Here is a 15,483-nt window from a genome sequence, read left to right as displayed (position 1 = left end):
ACTTCCTTTTTCATATTACAACAGTAATGCTTTAAATATGATTCATTCTTAAGACTGATGAAAAGAAATGCAAATCCAAAATCACAAAAAAGTTTGATTGCTACCAGTTTTATGCCTATAAAAGTATTTCATCTTCTTTTTTTTTTTCCTCTTGCACACAGGAATGCTTTCAGTTCATACTGCCAGCTCTACCTCATGCCATTGACCTTTTACGGGATGCCATTGTAAAAGTAAAGGAAGTGCATGATGAACTTGAAGATTTACCTTCCCCACCACCTCCTCTTTCTCCTCCTCCCACAACTAGTCCCCATAAACAGACAGAAGACAAAGGGGTTCAATGTGAAGAAGAGGAAGAAGAGAAGAAAGACAGTGGTGTTGCTTCAACAGAAGATAGTTCTTCATCACATATAACTGCAGCAGCCATTGCTGCCAAGGTAAGCCTGCTGAGAGAGACCCAACAATCTAAAGGACCCACAGGTAAATGTACTGATTTCATCCCTCTTTTCATCTCATCCCATAAGTTTAAAATCTCTTCAGTATATCCTTTAAAAAGAACTGAGAAGCTTGTCCTGAGTTCTTAGGCATTTAAGATACTGCTGTTACCTAGTGAAGTAAAAGTTGCAATGATAAACAATGTGATAAACAATGTGATAAACAATGTGACATTGAAGAACTTTTTGGAGATGTCATTTTTGTATTATAATAAATATACAGTGTTCATATATTCAAAACATCAAATATTCACAATTTCTTAAAGAAACAACAAACTAAAGGTAGGAAACCTTAGATGATTCAAAAGATTAGTTAGAAAGGTTAATAAAGATATTTTAATATTAGTGTTCTCAGCAATTAACTAAACAGTTATTTAAATATAATGACAGATTACCATAGTGGTGTAGAGAGGAAATAGATATAAGGTATTTTCATTTTTAATCTAATGAAGTAATATTATTAGGACAGTACCAATATATTAAAAACTCTTTGGGGGAAATGCAGGGAGTAGGGTACCATGAGATACTTGAATAAATTTAGTCATTTTAAGTCACAGAACATCATTTACATTATTATCCATACGTAATATGCTTTACCCAGTGTGCTTTAAAAAGTTCAAAAAGTAAAATATTATTTCTGGGAATAATGATTGTTCATTCATTGAGAGCATAAAGAGTAAAAACCTAATCACTATCTTAAGCAATTCCTAAAGTTTTATTGGTTATCCAGATATTTTGCCTATGAGGATTGCATGAGATGGGTTTTTGACAACATATAGATAGAAAGGATCATAGAGATCCTTTTGAAGTGTACATTCAGACAGCCAGCAGATAATCCTTTCACCGAAGATAGATGATTCTATCTTCAGATCAATTTAATGATCCATTAAGTTTTTACTTAAGGCTAGTATTTAAGTTGTATATGAGGTTTGTTTTGTTTTGATGGAACTAATTGGTGAATAAGATACATTTAAAAATCAATGCATGTTCTTTCTCTTTTACTCTTAATTAAAAGAGTAAAAAATATCACCAATTTCAATCTTAAGTAAAAAGCTTATAGCATTTGAAATCTAAGCTGATTTGACATTTCATTGTTCCATTTGTTTTCACTGTTTTTCCTTTCCAGTCATTTTGCTTGTGTAGTTTCATGTTTTCTTGTCACTATATTCATAGTTATTATGTGTTGTGCATTAGAAGCATCCATTCTACACCAGTCCTGCTGTTATCATGGCACATGGTGAGCAGCCCATCCCTGGTCTCATCAATTATTCCCATCATGCAACAGGCAGTGCAGATGAACGGGTAAGATAAAGAGGCTTTTGCATTAATGATTTTGCAAGCATACTACCTACCTCCTATCTTTGGAGGTAGGCTATAACATATAATGGAAGACGTGTTTTATTCAGAAGGACCTTCAGCAGTGCTTTCTTGTGAAAGTGTAAGTGCCACTGACTATATTTCAATGAAGAATTTAATTTAATAGAGTTTCTCCCTATACCTAAATTACTCTAATATCATTAAGATTCTGAAGTATGTGGCAATGAGCTTTAATTACATGACTTCCAAGAAATTTATTGCTCAGAAGTTCTTTTCTTCTTTAGCAGTTTTATCACATACCTTCAAATAAATGACCCTGCTTAATTAAAATAATTTCTTTAAGAGGTTCAGCCTATGTCTTAAAATCTAACAGATTGTTCAAGCTAATATTTCATTTGTATTAACCTTGGATTTTTTTTGCTCATGATTTTACATCTTATTTTCTTTTCCTTCACTATGTTCTCATTACAACCATTTAAAGAATTGAGTCTTGATACAAATTCTGAGATTTCTAATCTTTAGATAAAAAAACTTGCAAGGATACATATCACTTCTTTTAGTCACTGGCTGAATGATAGTTTGCAAGAAATGCCAGACTAGGAAATATTAAACTGATAAGTATAACTGACTAAGTAGTGATAATTTAATCTATGGCTGCAAAAAAATATACATACACAAACACACACACTCTCTAGAGGCCCAATGCATGAAATTCATGCCAGGGGCTTGGCACTCTTAGCCCCAGCTTCATCCAGAAGATCATGCTGTCCGGTCTAATTAGCATATTATGCTTTCATCATACACACACACACACACACACACACACACACACACACATATATATATATATATATATATATATATATATATATATATATATATATAATTTCAATCCCTAATATGGATATAAACTAAGAGGAAAAAAGAAGTACTGAAGTAAAATTTGGCTTTAAATATTTAGGGAGAACAAGCACTCAGAATATGAGGAAGGGAGGTATGGAAGGTTGGGTAGAGGACTAGTAGTCTCTTGGGAGATATACTACCAAAATGAAGACTTTAATCTTTATATTCAGCAAGCCCTACCTGGTTGGAAATAAACTTGAGTTAGTCAAAGGACAAGTAGAACATTTAAAAATTGATTATTAAAATTACTAATGAATTTCAGTTGACAACTAGCATGTGAATTCTCCAGGTATAGTTTTGTTATAAATTATAAACATTCAAAAATATATCAAACTTGAAGCAGGACTGTTTTTTGTATTCTCATCTTATAAAATGGCCGCAACTGTAATAATCATCCTGGTTTTCAAAATAAAGTATTTGGAAGTTTTATATTTATAACCAAGTTTTAAGTTATTACTGTCTGAGTTTTATATTATTACACTGAAAATTATTTTAATGGATCTTTGTTTTAAAATCTTTATTGTTGAAAGTATTACATATGTCCCCTATTTTCCCCCATTGACCCCTTCTGGCATGGCTCCTTTTTTTTTTTTTTTTTTTTTTTTTTTTTTTATAGTCCCAAGGATTACACATATCTAGTACCATCCTAGATGCCTGGAATAGAAAGTATTACATACAGTGGATTCCTTTTATTCCTATGATTTCACTCTCTGAAGAAATAGTCGAAAATGGCTATTTAAGTATTCTAACTGGAGGGCCTCATATGGCATCACCAGGAACTTATTATTTATTAATTAATATTTAATAATCCTTTGTAAGTAGTAGTTATGGTCTTTTGACAGGTAATTCAGTTTTGTAAATAGACTTACACACACTTCCTTTGACAAATGATTATCAGAGCTCAAATCAAAGAGCATAATGTTCTATTTCTACAGACCTAACATCCATAGAAAAGAATGAAAAAGAATAAAATAGGTAACAGAAATTATTAAGAGGAAGATTTTTAATGTTCTTAGTGCTCCTAAAGTAGTTGTGTTAACTCTGTTAAAGCTTATCTGGCACTAACTTCATTAATGAGCCTCAGTGGTTATATATGCCCAGGTGTGTTGTCAGTGTTTTAGATCTCTACATGAGACACTCATTTGCAATATCTCTATGAACTATTTGGTGATTTTTACAAGCTTTACTAACGTAAAATTTAAAAATTAATTTTTAAAAGGGAGCATCTAATTACCTATTGAAGAGGAAAAATATCACAATTTTCCCTCAGCTGGTTCCCATTCTAAGGCAAATGAAGCAATGTGGAATAATGTAAATTATGAAACTTAAAATGAGAAAAGCTAGATATAAGACCTGACTTTACCACTTAACATTTTAGGCAAATTACTCAAGATTTAAGGTTTAGTTTCTCGTCTATAATTTTAATAAGAAGAGGTAGTCCTTGTAAAGAAACACTCATATGAATATTTAAATTTTTACATTTATAAAAAAGATAGGTTATAGTCATACTGTATATGTTTACTATGTAGACAGAATCACAGTATATAAAAGGAATCACTATGTAAAAAGAATCCAATTTAAAAAGGAAGAAGTAAAACTATTAGAGCTAATAAATTCAGCAAAGTTGCAGGGTAAATAAAGAGCCCACAAAAATCAGTATATAAATAGATGTTTATTTATATACTGACATTAACATTTTTTTTAATTAAAAAAGAAAACCCATTTACAATAGCATCAAAGAGCATGAACACTGAAAATTACAAAATATTAAAAGAAATAATTAAATGGGAAAATATATTGCTAAGATGGCAATACTATAAGGGATCTACAAATTCAATGGATTTGAGTTTCTTTCATCAGGTTAGGGAAGTTTTCAGTCATTATTTCTTCAAATAAGTTCTTGATCCCTTGCTCTCTGTCTTCTCCTTCTCCTACTCTGATTATACAGATGTTGCTGCAGTTGATGTTGCTCCAGAGATCTCTTAAAGTATCCTCATTATTTAAAATTATGTTTTTCCTTTTGCTTCTCTGATTGGGTGTTTTCTCTACCTTGTCTTTTAAATCATTGATTCAATCCACTGCTTCATCTAATCTGCTGTTGATTTCTTCTAGTATATCCTTCTTTTCATTTATTGTATTCATTTCTTACTTTTTTCTTTTTATGTTTTATATGCCCTTTTTTATGCTGTTGAAGTTTTTACTGAGTTCCTTGAGCATTCTTATAACCATTGTTTTATCTGGTAATTTGCTTGCCTCCATTTAATTTAATTCTTTTTCTGGAGATTCTCCTGTTCTTTCATTTGTCTCCCCATTTTTGCTGTGTCTCTGTTTTTGTTTTTACATGTAGATAGATTTCTGTGTCTCCCAGACTTCGTAGAGTGACCTTATGTAGTAGATGTCTGGAGGGCCCAGTGGCACAGACTCCCCAGTCACCTAAGCCTAGTACTCCACGTGCACCCATTTGAGCTGTATGTACCCTCCTGTTATAGTTGAGCCTAATTGCTATTGGCATGTCATTAGAAGGAATTGACCCACAAGGTGATCAGCTAGGCTAGGAGGACTGGCCATGACTGTAGCAAAGTAGTTGCTTGCAATGGCCTACCCCATAGATAAGAACTTGCTTCAGTAGGGTTCTGGTGCCCAACATATTCACTCATTCAGTGTATGACTTGTAGAGGCTGTTGAGTGGTGCTCCAGCCTGGTTTAAAGCTGGCTATAGGATACACTGGCTCTAGGGCCTCCCTTGAGGTCCAGACCAAGGTCATCTGCTGCCTGTGCCCTGCCGAAGACCATCCTTAAAGCAATCTGCAGCTGGCTACTACTTGTGGTGGACTTGGTGGTACCCAGGAGAGGTCAAGCTGTGAACAGCCTGGCTACCACTAGTGCTGATCTTGGGGCCACTTAGCAAGAGATACAGGGCATTCAAAGTCAGATACTGCTTGTTTGTGGTGTATTATCTTTTGAAAGAATTTAGGAAGTCTATAGCATGAGCAAAGACAGGCCATTTGTAATGAAAAACCACAAGTTGAGTGGGGCTAGGTTTCAGGAGATCACCAGAAGAAGGTGAACAATGTTAATCAGGTTGAATAAGATATGGTGCCCATGTGCATCTGCTGGGGGGAGGGTTCTGCAAAGAACAATAGTTTCTGCCAGAACTTCTATCTGGGAGAAAGCTGCCCCACCAGCCCTCACCTTAATGCCATCCAATTAAGTTCCTTCCCACTTATCCTTGGTACCTTTCAAGTTGCTGCCTCTGTGTTAGAGCTCAGAGGAAGGGAGTCAGTAAATCTGTGCATGGGCCCTTTAAGGGGAACATCTAGGACTCTTTTTTTTTTTAATAAATCTTTATTGTTCAGATTATTACAAATGTTCCTCTCCCCGCCCCCCCCCCACAATTGCTCCCTGCCACCAGGTTCCCACCCCACCCTCTGCCCTTTCCCCACCCCCTGTTGTCCTCATCCATAGGTGCACAGTTTTTGTTCAATCTCTTCCTGCACCTCCCACTCCCTTTTTCCCCGAGAATCGTCAGTCCACTCCCCTTCCATACCTCTGATTCTATTATATTCATCAGTTAATATTGTTCATCAGGTTTTTTAATTCCCTTGGCTTTTAGTTTCACTTATTGATAGTTGATAGTATTTGTTTATCATAATTTTTATCTTTATCTTATCCCTCCTCCTAAAGAACCCCCTTCAGCAATTCATATAATTCTGGTTTGGTGGTGATAAATTCCTTTAGCTTTTTTTTATTGGTGAAGCTCTTTATCTGGCCTTTGATTCTGAGTTTTGCTGGGTAGAGTATTTTTGGCTGTAGGTTCTTGCTATTTATCACCTTGAATATTTCTTGCCATTCCCATCTGGCCTGCATGGTTTCTGTTGAGAAATCAGCTGACAATCGTACAGGTACTCCTTTATAGGTAACTACCTGCTTTTCTCTTGCTGCTTTTAATATTCTCTCTTTGTCTTTTGCTCTTGGAATTTTAATTATGATGTGTCTTGGTATGGTCCTCTTTGGATTCTTTTTGTTTGGGGTTCTGTGCACTTCCTGGACTTGTAAGTCTATTTCTTTCACCAGGTGGGGGAAGTTTTCTGTCACTATTTTTTCCAGTATGCTTTCAGTATCTTGCTCTCTTTCTTCTGGGACCCCCATAATTCTGATGTTGGTTCTCTTGAAATTGTCCCAGAGGTTACTTACACTATCTTCAATTTTCTGTATTCTCTTATTTTCTTGCTTCTGTGGAGGAGTGTCCTCTGGCTTTTTGTTCCAAATCTTTTACTTGATTCTTGCGATCTCCCATTCTGTTTTTAGGACTCTGTATAATATTTTTTATTTCAGACAATGTGTTCTTTATTTCTAGTTGATCCCTTTTCATATCCTCTTAGGTCTCATTTATTTTATCAGCCTTTTCTAGGAAATTCTTGAAAAACCTTATAAGCGTGGTTTTGAACTCTATATCCAGTCGCTTCTTGTCCTCCATTTCTTTCGTTTGTGATCTGTATCCTTGTCTCAGCATTTTCACAGCTTCCCTGAGTTGGTAGGGTGGCTTTGTGTGCTAAGGTGTCTATGTGATTAAGTGGGTCAGCCTCCCAGTTACCTGAGGTAGACAGTCTTGGTGTAGCCCTTTGTGGGCTGTGTGTGCAGTCTTGTTAAGCCTTGCTTATTGTTGGTATCACTGGGAAGCGTTGATCTCCAAGCCAATTGGCTATGAGGATCAGAAGTGTCTCAGCTAGGAGGGTTTCTGTATTCTGCTTGGATGGGGTGGAGTCTCGGGGTGGCACAGACAACTTTTGATGAATCCCATAGGATTGGTTGCAGGCACGCACGCACCTCTTTGGTATAGGCGCAGACAAGCTTTGGATTCCTGTCTGTCCCTTTCTAGGAGAGTCTTATTCTTGGCGAACAAGAAAGCTAGCCACTAGAAAGGCTTCTGTGCTTCGCTTGGATGGGGTGGAGTCTCGGGGTGGTACAGGCAAACTTTAGTCAGCCTCCCCCTATGAGGGTCTCGTTTCTGAGTCCCTCAGTAATGGCCGTTGGCTTCACACACCTCCGAGAGATCTCTGCCCACTGCCTGACAGTCTGGCCTCTCCCTGTCTGGGGCCGTCTATCAGAGCAATAGGGTGGTTCTGTTTTCCTCCCGAAAAAAATGCTAGCCGAACATTAGCTGTCCGCTCTCTTTGCATGCAGGGAGTAAGCCAGCAGCGAACTCGGCCCACCCTCTTAGCGCTCCACAAGCAAGCCAGCAGCGAAGTCTGGCAGCTGCCTTTTTGCGCGCACAGTTCACAGCACCTTCACAGTTCCTGAGGTTCAGCGCGCCTTCTCTCTCCTTCCCAGATGGTAGAGCCTCCTCTCAGCCAGCCGGCCAGTGCTTTAGGGCAATGTTTCCCCTGTTTTCCAGTTCTAAATTCAAAATTGTTGTGGTAGGCTGCATTCGGGTGTCTACCCTATGCCACCATCTTGGCTTCTTTCACATCTAGGACCTAAACAGCCACATTCTCCACTGGTTTTCACAGCCAGATCTTAGGAGGACTTCTCTTACTGGCACTGTAATGCCGGGCTGAGGGACCTGGAGTGGATCTGGGACATCTCGCTCCTCAAGCAGGTATCTCTGCAACCAAGATAGCTTTGCCCATTTTTAACCACCACATGTGGGTATGGATCAGCCTGTTCTATATCTATGTACCTCCTACCAGTCTCCATGTGGCTTCTGTATATCCTTACAAGACCTAGCACAACTTTGGGAGAAAAAATTAATATAAGACACACTGTCTTATTTTTGGGGAAACAGGGTAGTTGTTCTAACCATTATTGAAAGTTGACCATTGGAATCTCCCATTACTATTGTTGATTTTTTTTTCTCTTCAATACTGTTAGTCTTTGCTTCAAATATTATGGGGCTCTGGTTAGGTGCATGTAAGTTTATAATTGTAGTGTATTCTGATAAATTGACTTATTTACCATTATATAATATAACAGTTTTTATCTTAATATCCATTTCTTCTGATATTATTATAGCCATTTCAGCTCTCTCGGATACTTTTTACCTGGAATTGTCTTTTTTAAATTAATTAATTAATCTGTTTGCTTGTTTATTTATATATTTTTATTAATTTCAGAGAGGAAGGTAGAGAGAGGGATAGAAACATCAATAATGAGAGAGAACCATTGATTGGCTGCCTCCTGCATGCCCCCTACTGGGGATCGAGCCTGCAACCTGGGCATATACCCTTGGCCAGAATCAAACCCAGAACCCTTGAGTCCACAGGCCAATGCCCTAACCACTGAGCAAAACCTGCTAGGGTTAGAATTGTCTTTTGAAATTATATAAGCAAAAACAAAAGCAAAAGCACATTTATATATGGATTTACAAACCAAAATATACACTCTACAATACTGACTTTTATATTTACCTTTGCAGAAAATCAGTGTTGTTTATTTCTTCATATGAATCCCAAAATACTACCTAATATCCTTTACATTTCAATCTAAAAGACCTTCCTCTTTTTAGCATTATTTGTAGAGCAGGTCTACAAATAATTGAACTCTCCTAGTTTTTGTTTATCTGAGAATATCTTGAATTAGCCTTTATTTTTTAAGTATTTTGCCAGATATAACATTTTGGGCATTATCAGTTTATCATTTCACTGCCTACTGATCCCTATTGTTTCTATTCTGAAATCAGCTGTCATTGTTATTGAGGATCTTTCATATGAGTACTTCTCTTTTGCTGTTTTCAGGCTTCTGTCTGTCTTTTTCTCTCAGAAGTTTGATTATAATGTGTCTTGGTTTAGAAATCTTTGAGTTTATCCAACTTAGGGATGTGGAACTTTTTGTCTTTATAAAATTTAGAAAGTTTGGGAGCCTTAATTTCTTCAAATATTATCTCTTCCTTTTTCCTCTTCTCTGGAACTCACATTATTCATATCTTGTACAGTTATTGGTGTTTCATAGATTTCTTGAGTTCTGTTTACTTTTCTTCTTCTTTTTTCTGCTTCTAAAACTGGGTATTCTGAAATGATTTATCTTCAAGTTCATTAATTCCTTTTCTTCTTAAATATTTTGCTGAACCCCTTTAGTAGATTTTGACAAGTACTGTGCCCCTGCCCCCACCTTCCCTAGTTAGCTGCCTGAACTCTGGGAGTGTTACAAGTCAGAGGACATAAAGGCAGCCCTTCAAGTGTGTCCTTCAGTGAACCACCAGACATGTTGAAATCAACAACCACAATTTTTTTAGAATAAGGTTTGTTCTCCTTCATTTGTAAGAACCTTTACCAGAATTGTAGACTGTGTCTTCAAGGTCATTGAGCTGTGTATTTGGGAATCAGTAGGTTTTTTTGTTTGTTTGTTTGTTTGTTTTTGATTAAGCATTCTCCTGCTTACTATATACTTTTTATTAGTTTCTTGATTTCTGGTAAAGTTGATTCTGACATTATTGCTAGTTTATCTCTTGAGTAGAAGGATGGACTTTTGGCATTCCTACTCTTCCATTGCCACTGTTGTCACTTAGGAAGGATTCCTTTTAAGATACGAAAACTGCTAACTATACAAGAAAATATTGATAGATTTAACTAAATTAAAATAAAAAGATTATATTCATAAAAAGACATGATAAAGGAAGAAGACAATCTGCATAGTGGGAATATACACTGAGTATCCCGATTATTATGATCTCTGAACACAATATTCTGGCCACTCTATATATTAGAGGCCCAGTGCATGAATTTGTGCATGGGTCGGGTCTGGCCAGCCTGGCCAGGGGGAGGGAACATGGGTGGTTGACTTGCCTGCCAGCTGGTCAAACTCCTGGTCAAGAGGACAATTTGCATATTAGCCTTTATTATATAGGATATACACTGAGTGGCCAAATTATTATGTGTTTACTACTTAGAAGTGCTATATAATTTAAATACATTATCTTATTTAACCCTCATCAGTAATCCAGTGAGGTAGATGTTGTCATTATCTTCATTTTTTAGATAAAAAAATTATTGGAAAAATATATTCCTCTGATATAAATATAACTAATTTTTTCTCAAATTTTTAAAAAAGGAAAAATATAGTCATCAGTATCCCAGCAAAAGTCATAGCATAGTTAACTGAAGAAGAGTTTAATAAAGGACTATGGTATTTACAAAGGACTGGGCAGATTTTAGGGGAAGCAACCAGACATCATACAGTACCCTGGGACTAGTAGTAGTGGATAATGGAGCAAAGTGAGGGAGATGCTATTAGAATTCAGAAAAGAACTATAAGCAAGTGTCATCTGACATGGTATGATCCTTAGCCAACTTATAATGACCTGGAAGAGAAGAAGCCCGGGGAATACATACCAGACTTTATTTTCCTCCACTCCTTTAAGTTTCCTGACAGTGCCTCCCATTGGCTGAATCCAACTGGAAACCAGAAAGCCCAGCAAATCTTGTTGATTCTATTTATATAGGTCAGCTTAGAGTAGAGAGGGTGAAGAAGGATGGAAAATGAATCTAAAAGGGAAATGGAAAATATCTGGGAAATACATGCCTATTAAATTACAAAGTCAGTATATGAATGCCAAACACTTTACTCCTGACCACAATGTAATTGTGGTTAAGACCTCTCATAAATAAGTTTAATAAAATATTATTTGGCCAGGGGAAATACTTAGAATCTGGAGGTTTCTATTCTATGTCAAATTGTGGGGTACTTTTATAACTAACAGTACATGAGAAGAAAAGAATGTCCCTGTCCAAAAACAAGTTAGGTGTGGTTATTGATTTTATATGCTGTTAGTATTTTTAGAATATTAAACCATGCATATTCTCCTTGTTCAGATTCCAGACTCCATAATTTCTCGTGGCGTTCAGGTGCTCCCACGAGACACAGCTTCCCTCAGCACTACTCCTTCAGAATCGCCTCGTGCTCAGGCTACATCTCGCCTTTCTACTGCTTCCTGCCCAACACCAAAAGTAAGTACAGTCCTTTGGCACTGTGGTCTACGATGTGAATCTGGGAAAACTAACCAATGTTTTCTTCTGCTTGTCAAGGTCGGATTCATGCATGATAAATACAATGAAAAATTAATGGACTATAAGATAGTTACCACCTACTGTTTCACAAATTGTCATACTAGGCCAGCAGAAGGACAATAAAAATTTCATGCAAAATGTCTACTTCTACATCACAGCTACAGGTATCACTTTCTGTAGCTCCTATTACTTTGCTGTAGACTTGTTATTTTCTTAGCATACTCATCAGTATAGTTGTGGAGTTACATGTTTATGCAGAAGATCAATGCATTTTTGGCCAAAATAAAATAATGTTACCAAAGGGTATGTGCTTTTTTAACCTGTCCAGTTTAAGGTAGCTCCCTGCTCTAGTATCATTCCAAATTTTTTCAAACATATCCAACTTAGATGTTGCTGCCTAATATTTGGAAAGACATCTAAATTGATTAGAAAGTTTTAATGCCAACCTTTGGGGGAGGGAAGACGTATCTTAATATTTATCTTTTATTTTATCTTTTATTATAATTGTGTATGGGGGGAAAAGTATTAGACATTTATTTACTACCTCACATCTTCAATGTATACAATAATAGCAAACTTAATTATGGCTGTGACTGCTTACTTCTGGACTGTCCCTTCCCTGGTTAAGTTAATCATTTGTGCTATAAAGTTTTCTATGGAATGGATCCAATATTGGCATCAAAAGGTTAAGAGTAAAATTTTTTCTTACTTAATAGGATATGGTGTTAGATATCAGTCTGTACACTGAATTTATTCTAGGTCTCTGCAGGTAATTTTTTAAACTGTGACTTTTTCCACTATATAAAATTTAAGAACTTATATAGCTGTCTTTCTCAACTTCTCTGAATTTATCAGTGTTATAATCGATTTAATGATCAAAAGTGATCTCACGAAGTTCTTGATATATAATGTAGTTGCTTTTACATTCCATGGTACAACCTTCTCAGCAAAGTCTCTGGAGTGTTAGTGTTGTATATCATTGTTTTTAGATTTGTATCAAAAATAACATATTAATTTTATAGTTTAAAAAAGCTGAGGTCCTAAATCTTCAGTGAAGAAAAATTGTAAGACCATTCTAGACGTGAAATGTATGTTAATGCCATTTGGATGACAGTTAACTACATCTTCACTGGATGAAAACATTGAGTTCTATATACTAAAATTGGATAGATGACTCTCATTCATGTCTTTTATATTTTTAAATCAAAATAATTTGTTGTTTGACTGCATTAAATTCTAATTGTATAAGTGGTATTCTTTATAAAATCTGGGAAATAATTAAAGCTGAAAGTTAAGGTCACTATTAATGTTTAGCCATTCACAAAATATTACGATCCAAATGTTGGTAATACAGAGCTATCAAAGACAAAGCATTTTTTCCCCTTGACAATATATACTGTGAACATAAATATTTTAAGCATAATTTAACTTATACATACTAGTTCTTAGTCCTTTTAAAACTTTGTAATTACATTTTAATTACAAAGTGAATATTATATCTAATTTTAAAACTTACTTGGTATTTCCCAGTTTACTAAAGTGAAATCCTAAAAATAAAAATGTTGAGATTTATTAAGGTAAAGTGCTTATTGCAGATTTTTAGGAGAGCAAGTAGCTTGTCTTGACATTTTTTTCTTAGTTAACGCTTATGCTCAAACTGACAGTAAATTCATATAAAGCAGTGTATTTGAATATCTTTTTTCCTAGGAATTTTTTAATACTTTTATCTAGGAATAAGCTTCTCTTTCTTTTAGGTAATTTTTACCAACATCATAATATATATTTTAAAGATAAAATTATTGCTTTAGTGTAATTCTAAAATTAAATTGTTATGGCTGAATCAGAATACTGATATAATAAAAAACTAGTTTGAATATTGGTTTCTTAAAGGAGTAAAGAAAGTCAAATTAATCTTTCTATTAAATATTCTAAATTATAAGACTACTTGAATAAATTATATGTGTTTTTGTATCAGTGACAGTTTAGTCGATGGTATATTAAAATAAATAGGTAGATAAACAAATTATTCTATTATAATTTTACAATAACTTAATAATGATAAATTGAAATTCATGCAAGAAGAAATGAAAAAATTGTAGTGATAGAAAATAATAGGAGGGAATCCGTACTTAGAATGATCAGAGAAGACCTCGCGAAGGAATAACATTTCACCAAGGACATGAAGAATACACTTTCTAATCTTATATTCAAACAAAATGCATAATTATTAATTCTCTATAAGTTTCTTTTATCCTTTGAACATAAGAATTTAAATTACTCTGGATAAAGAATAAATATTTTTTAACTCACAGTTTTTATTCTTTAGGTCTAGAAGACAATGTGATTTCCTTTACATATAAAAATGGCATTATTGATCCAATATCGATATAATATTCCCTCTGAGATTTTTTCTTAGTGAAATTAGTTTTATAAACTATTCTTTATTATTACCACTTTTCTTTGTGAACAGCAGAGTGATTATTTATGGCTAGTTCATTGGTTGTAAACCTGAGGTTACCCTGTCTCTGGAGAATCTTAGTTGCTAAAATTTTAGCCTAGGTCATGGTACTAGCAGGGGTCTGCAAATTATTTTCCACTATTTATAAGAGCATACACAAAATCAATAACATTAAGTTTCTTTGCTTTTGTCTGAAATTAAATCAGTATTTGTATAGCACATCTATTCAGCTGTAAATTACATTATAAAAATATGGATTCAACAAACGCCAAAAAAGGTTGGAAAACACTGAATTAATGACATCAAAAGTACATTCTCTAAACATAAAAATGTAAGATATTTTCTAAAAAGTTAATTGCCTATCTGATGGATATTGAACAGTAATATTCTCTAGATTATTTGTCAATTCAGCAGTTCTCAGACATAATGATCTCAGAAACCCTTCACACACTTAAAATTTATTAAAAACACCAAATTGTATTTGTTTATGTGGTTATACCTACTAATATCTACCAAGCAAGAAATTAAAGCTGATAAATTTTAAATGTTTATTTATTTTCTTCAAAATAAAAATAATAGGCATTTATATGTCAACATAAATAACATTTTTATGAAAAAAAAATATTTTCAAAACAAAATATATCTACTGAAAAGGATTGCTTTACATTTTTTCAAATATATTTCAATATTTGGTTTCATAGAAGACAGCCAAATTATCACATCTGATGTACTCAATCTGTTGTGATATGTTGTTTTGTTTGAAGAATATAAAGAAACAAATCAGCCTCACATAGTTACATAGTTAGAAAAGGAAGGACGATTTTAATAATATTTTCAGATAATTGTGGGAATTCTTTGAAATTACACCAAAAATTTACAATTGTCTATTAAAAGTTAGTTGAAGGATGGAATCAAAAATCTTGTCAGGACCATTCAGTACTTGGATATATTAAAATCCATTGCCCTGGCTTGAACTTTGAATGGACCTAGGTATGATTTTATAATGCATTTCTTGGTAACTTGAAAAATATATGTTCTAAGTATTGATAGATTTCATTATTTATATTAAAAAATCATTTTCATTAATATGACCACCTACCTCATAAAAAATGACTTTGAAGTATTAGAAACTCTCAAAAATAGCATTATATGTTTTCCACAGTTCTGATTTGTGTTTAAAAGTTATCTTTAACAAAACAACAATTCCTGTCTATTTTTCAGGAATTGACAGGCTCATTTCATTCATTTCAAGAAAATATCTACCGAATATCTAAGTCTGAATAATCACAGTTTGTCAGTATTCTTTCATTCC

The 15,483-nt window shown here is 34.5% G+C and overlaps 1 protein-coding gene across 13 annotated transcripts in view; it reads left to right on the top strand.

Moving 5' to 3' along the window:
- The window catches only part of GPHN (gephyrin), a 355,412-nt gene that overhangs the window by 189,260 nt on the left and 150,669 nt on the right, over positions 1-15,483 (top strand). For 7 of the 13 annotated variants that reach the window (XM_036434071.2, XM_036434065.2, XM_036434045.2 and 4 more), the window contains 2 exons: positions 162-434; positions 11,519-11,653. In XM_036434071.2, the coding sequence (XP_036289964.1) occupies positions 162-434; positions 11,519-11,653 (408 nt within the window). Of the gene's footprint in view, positions 1-161; positions 435-1,685; positions 1,794-11,518; positions 11,654-15,483 lie in introns of all 13 variants that reach the window. The other 6 variants (XM_045579636.1, XM_036434017.2, XM_045579633.1 and 3 more) reach the window with 1 other exon arrangement.

The sequence above is a fragment of the Pipistrellus kuhlii genome, unplaced genomic scaffold (genome assembly GCF_014108245.1).
Source record: "Pipistrellus kuhlii isolate mPipKuh1 unplaced genomic scaffold, mPipKuh1.p scaffold_m20_p_1, whole genome shotgun sequence".
Classification (NCBI taxonomy): Eukaryota; Metazoa; Chordata; class Mammalia; order Chiroptera; family Vespertilionidae; genus Pipistrellus; species Pipistrellus kuhlii.
Note: the sequence above shows the minus strand (reverse complement) of the source record. Positions and strands in the feature narration are given on the sequence as shown.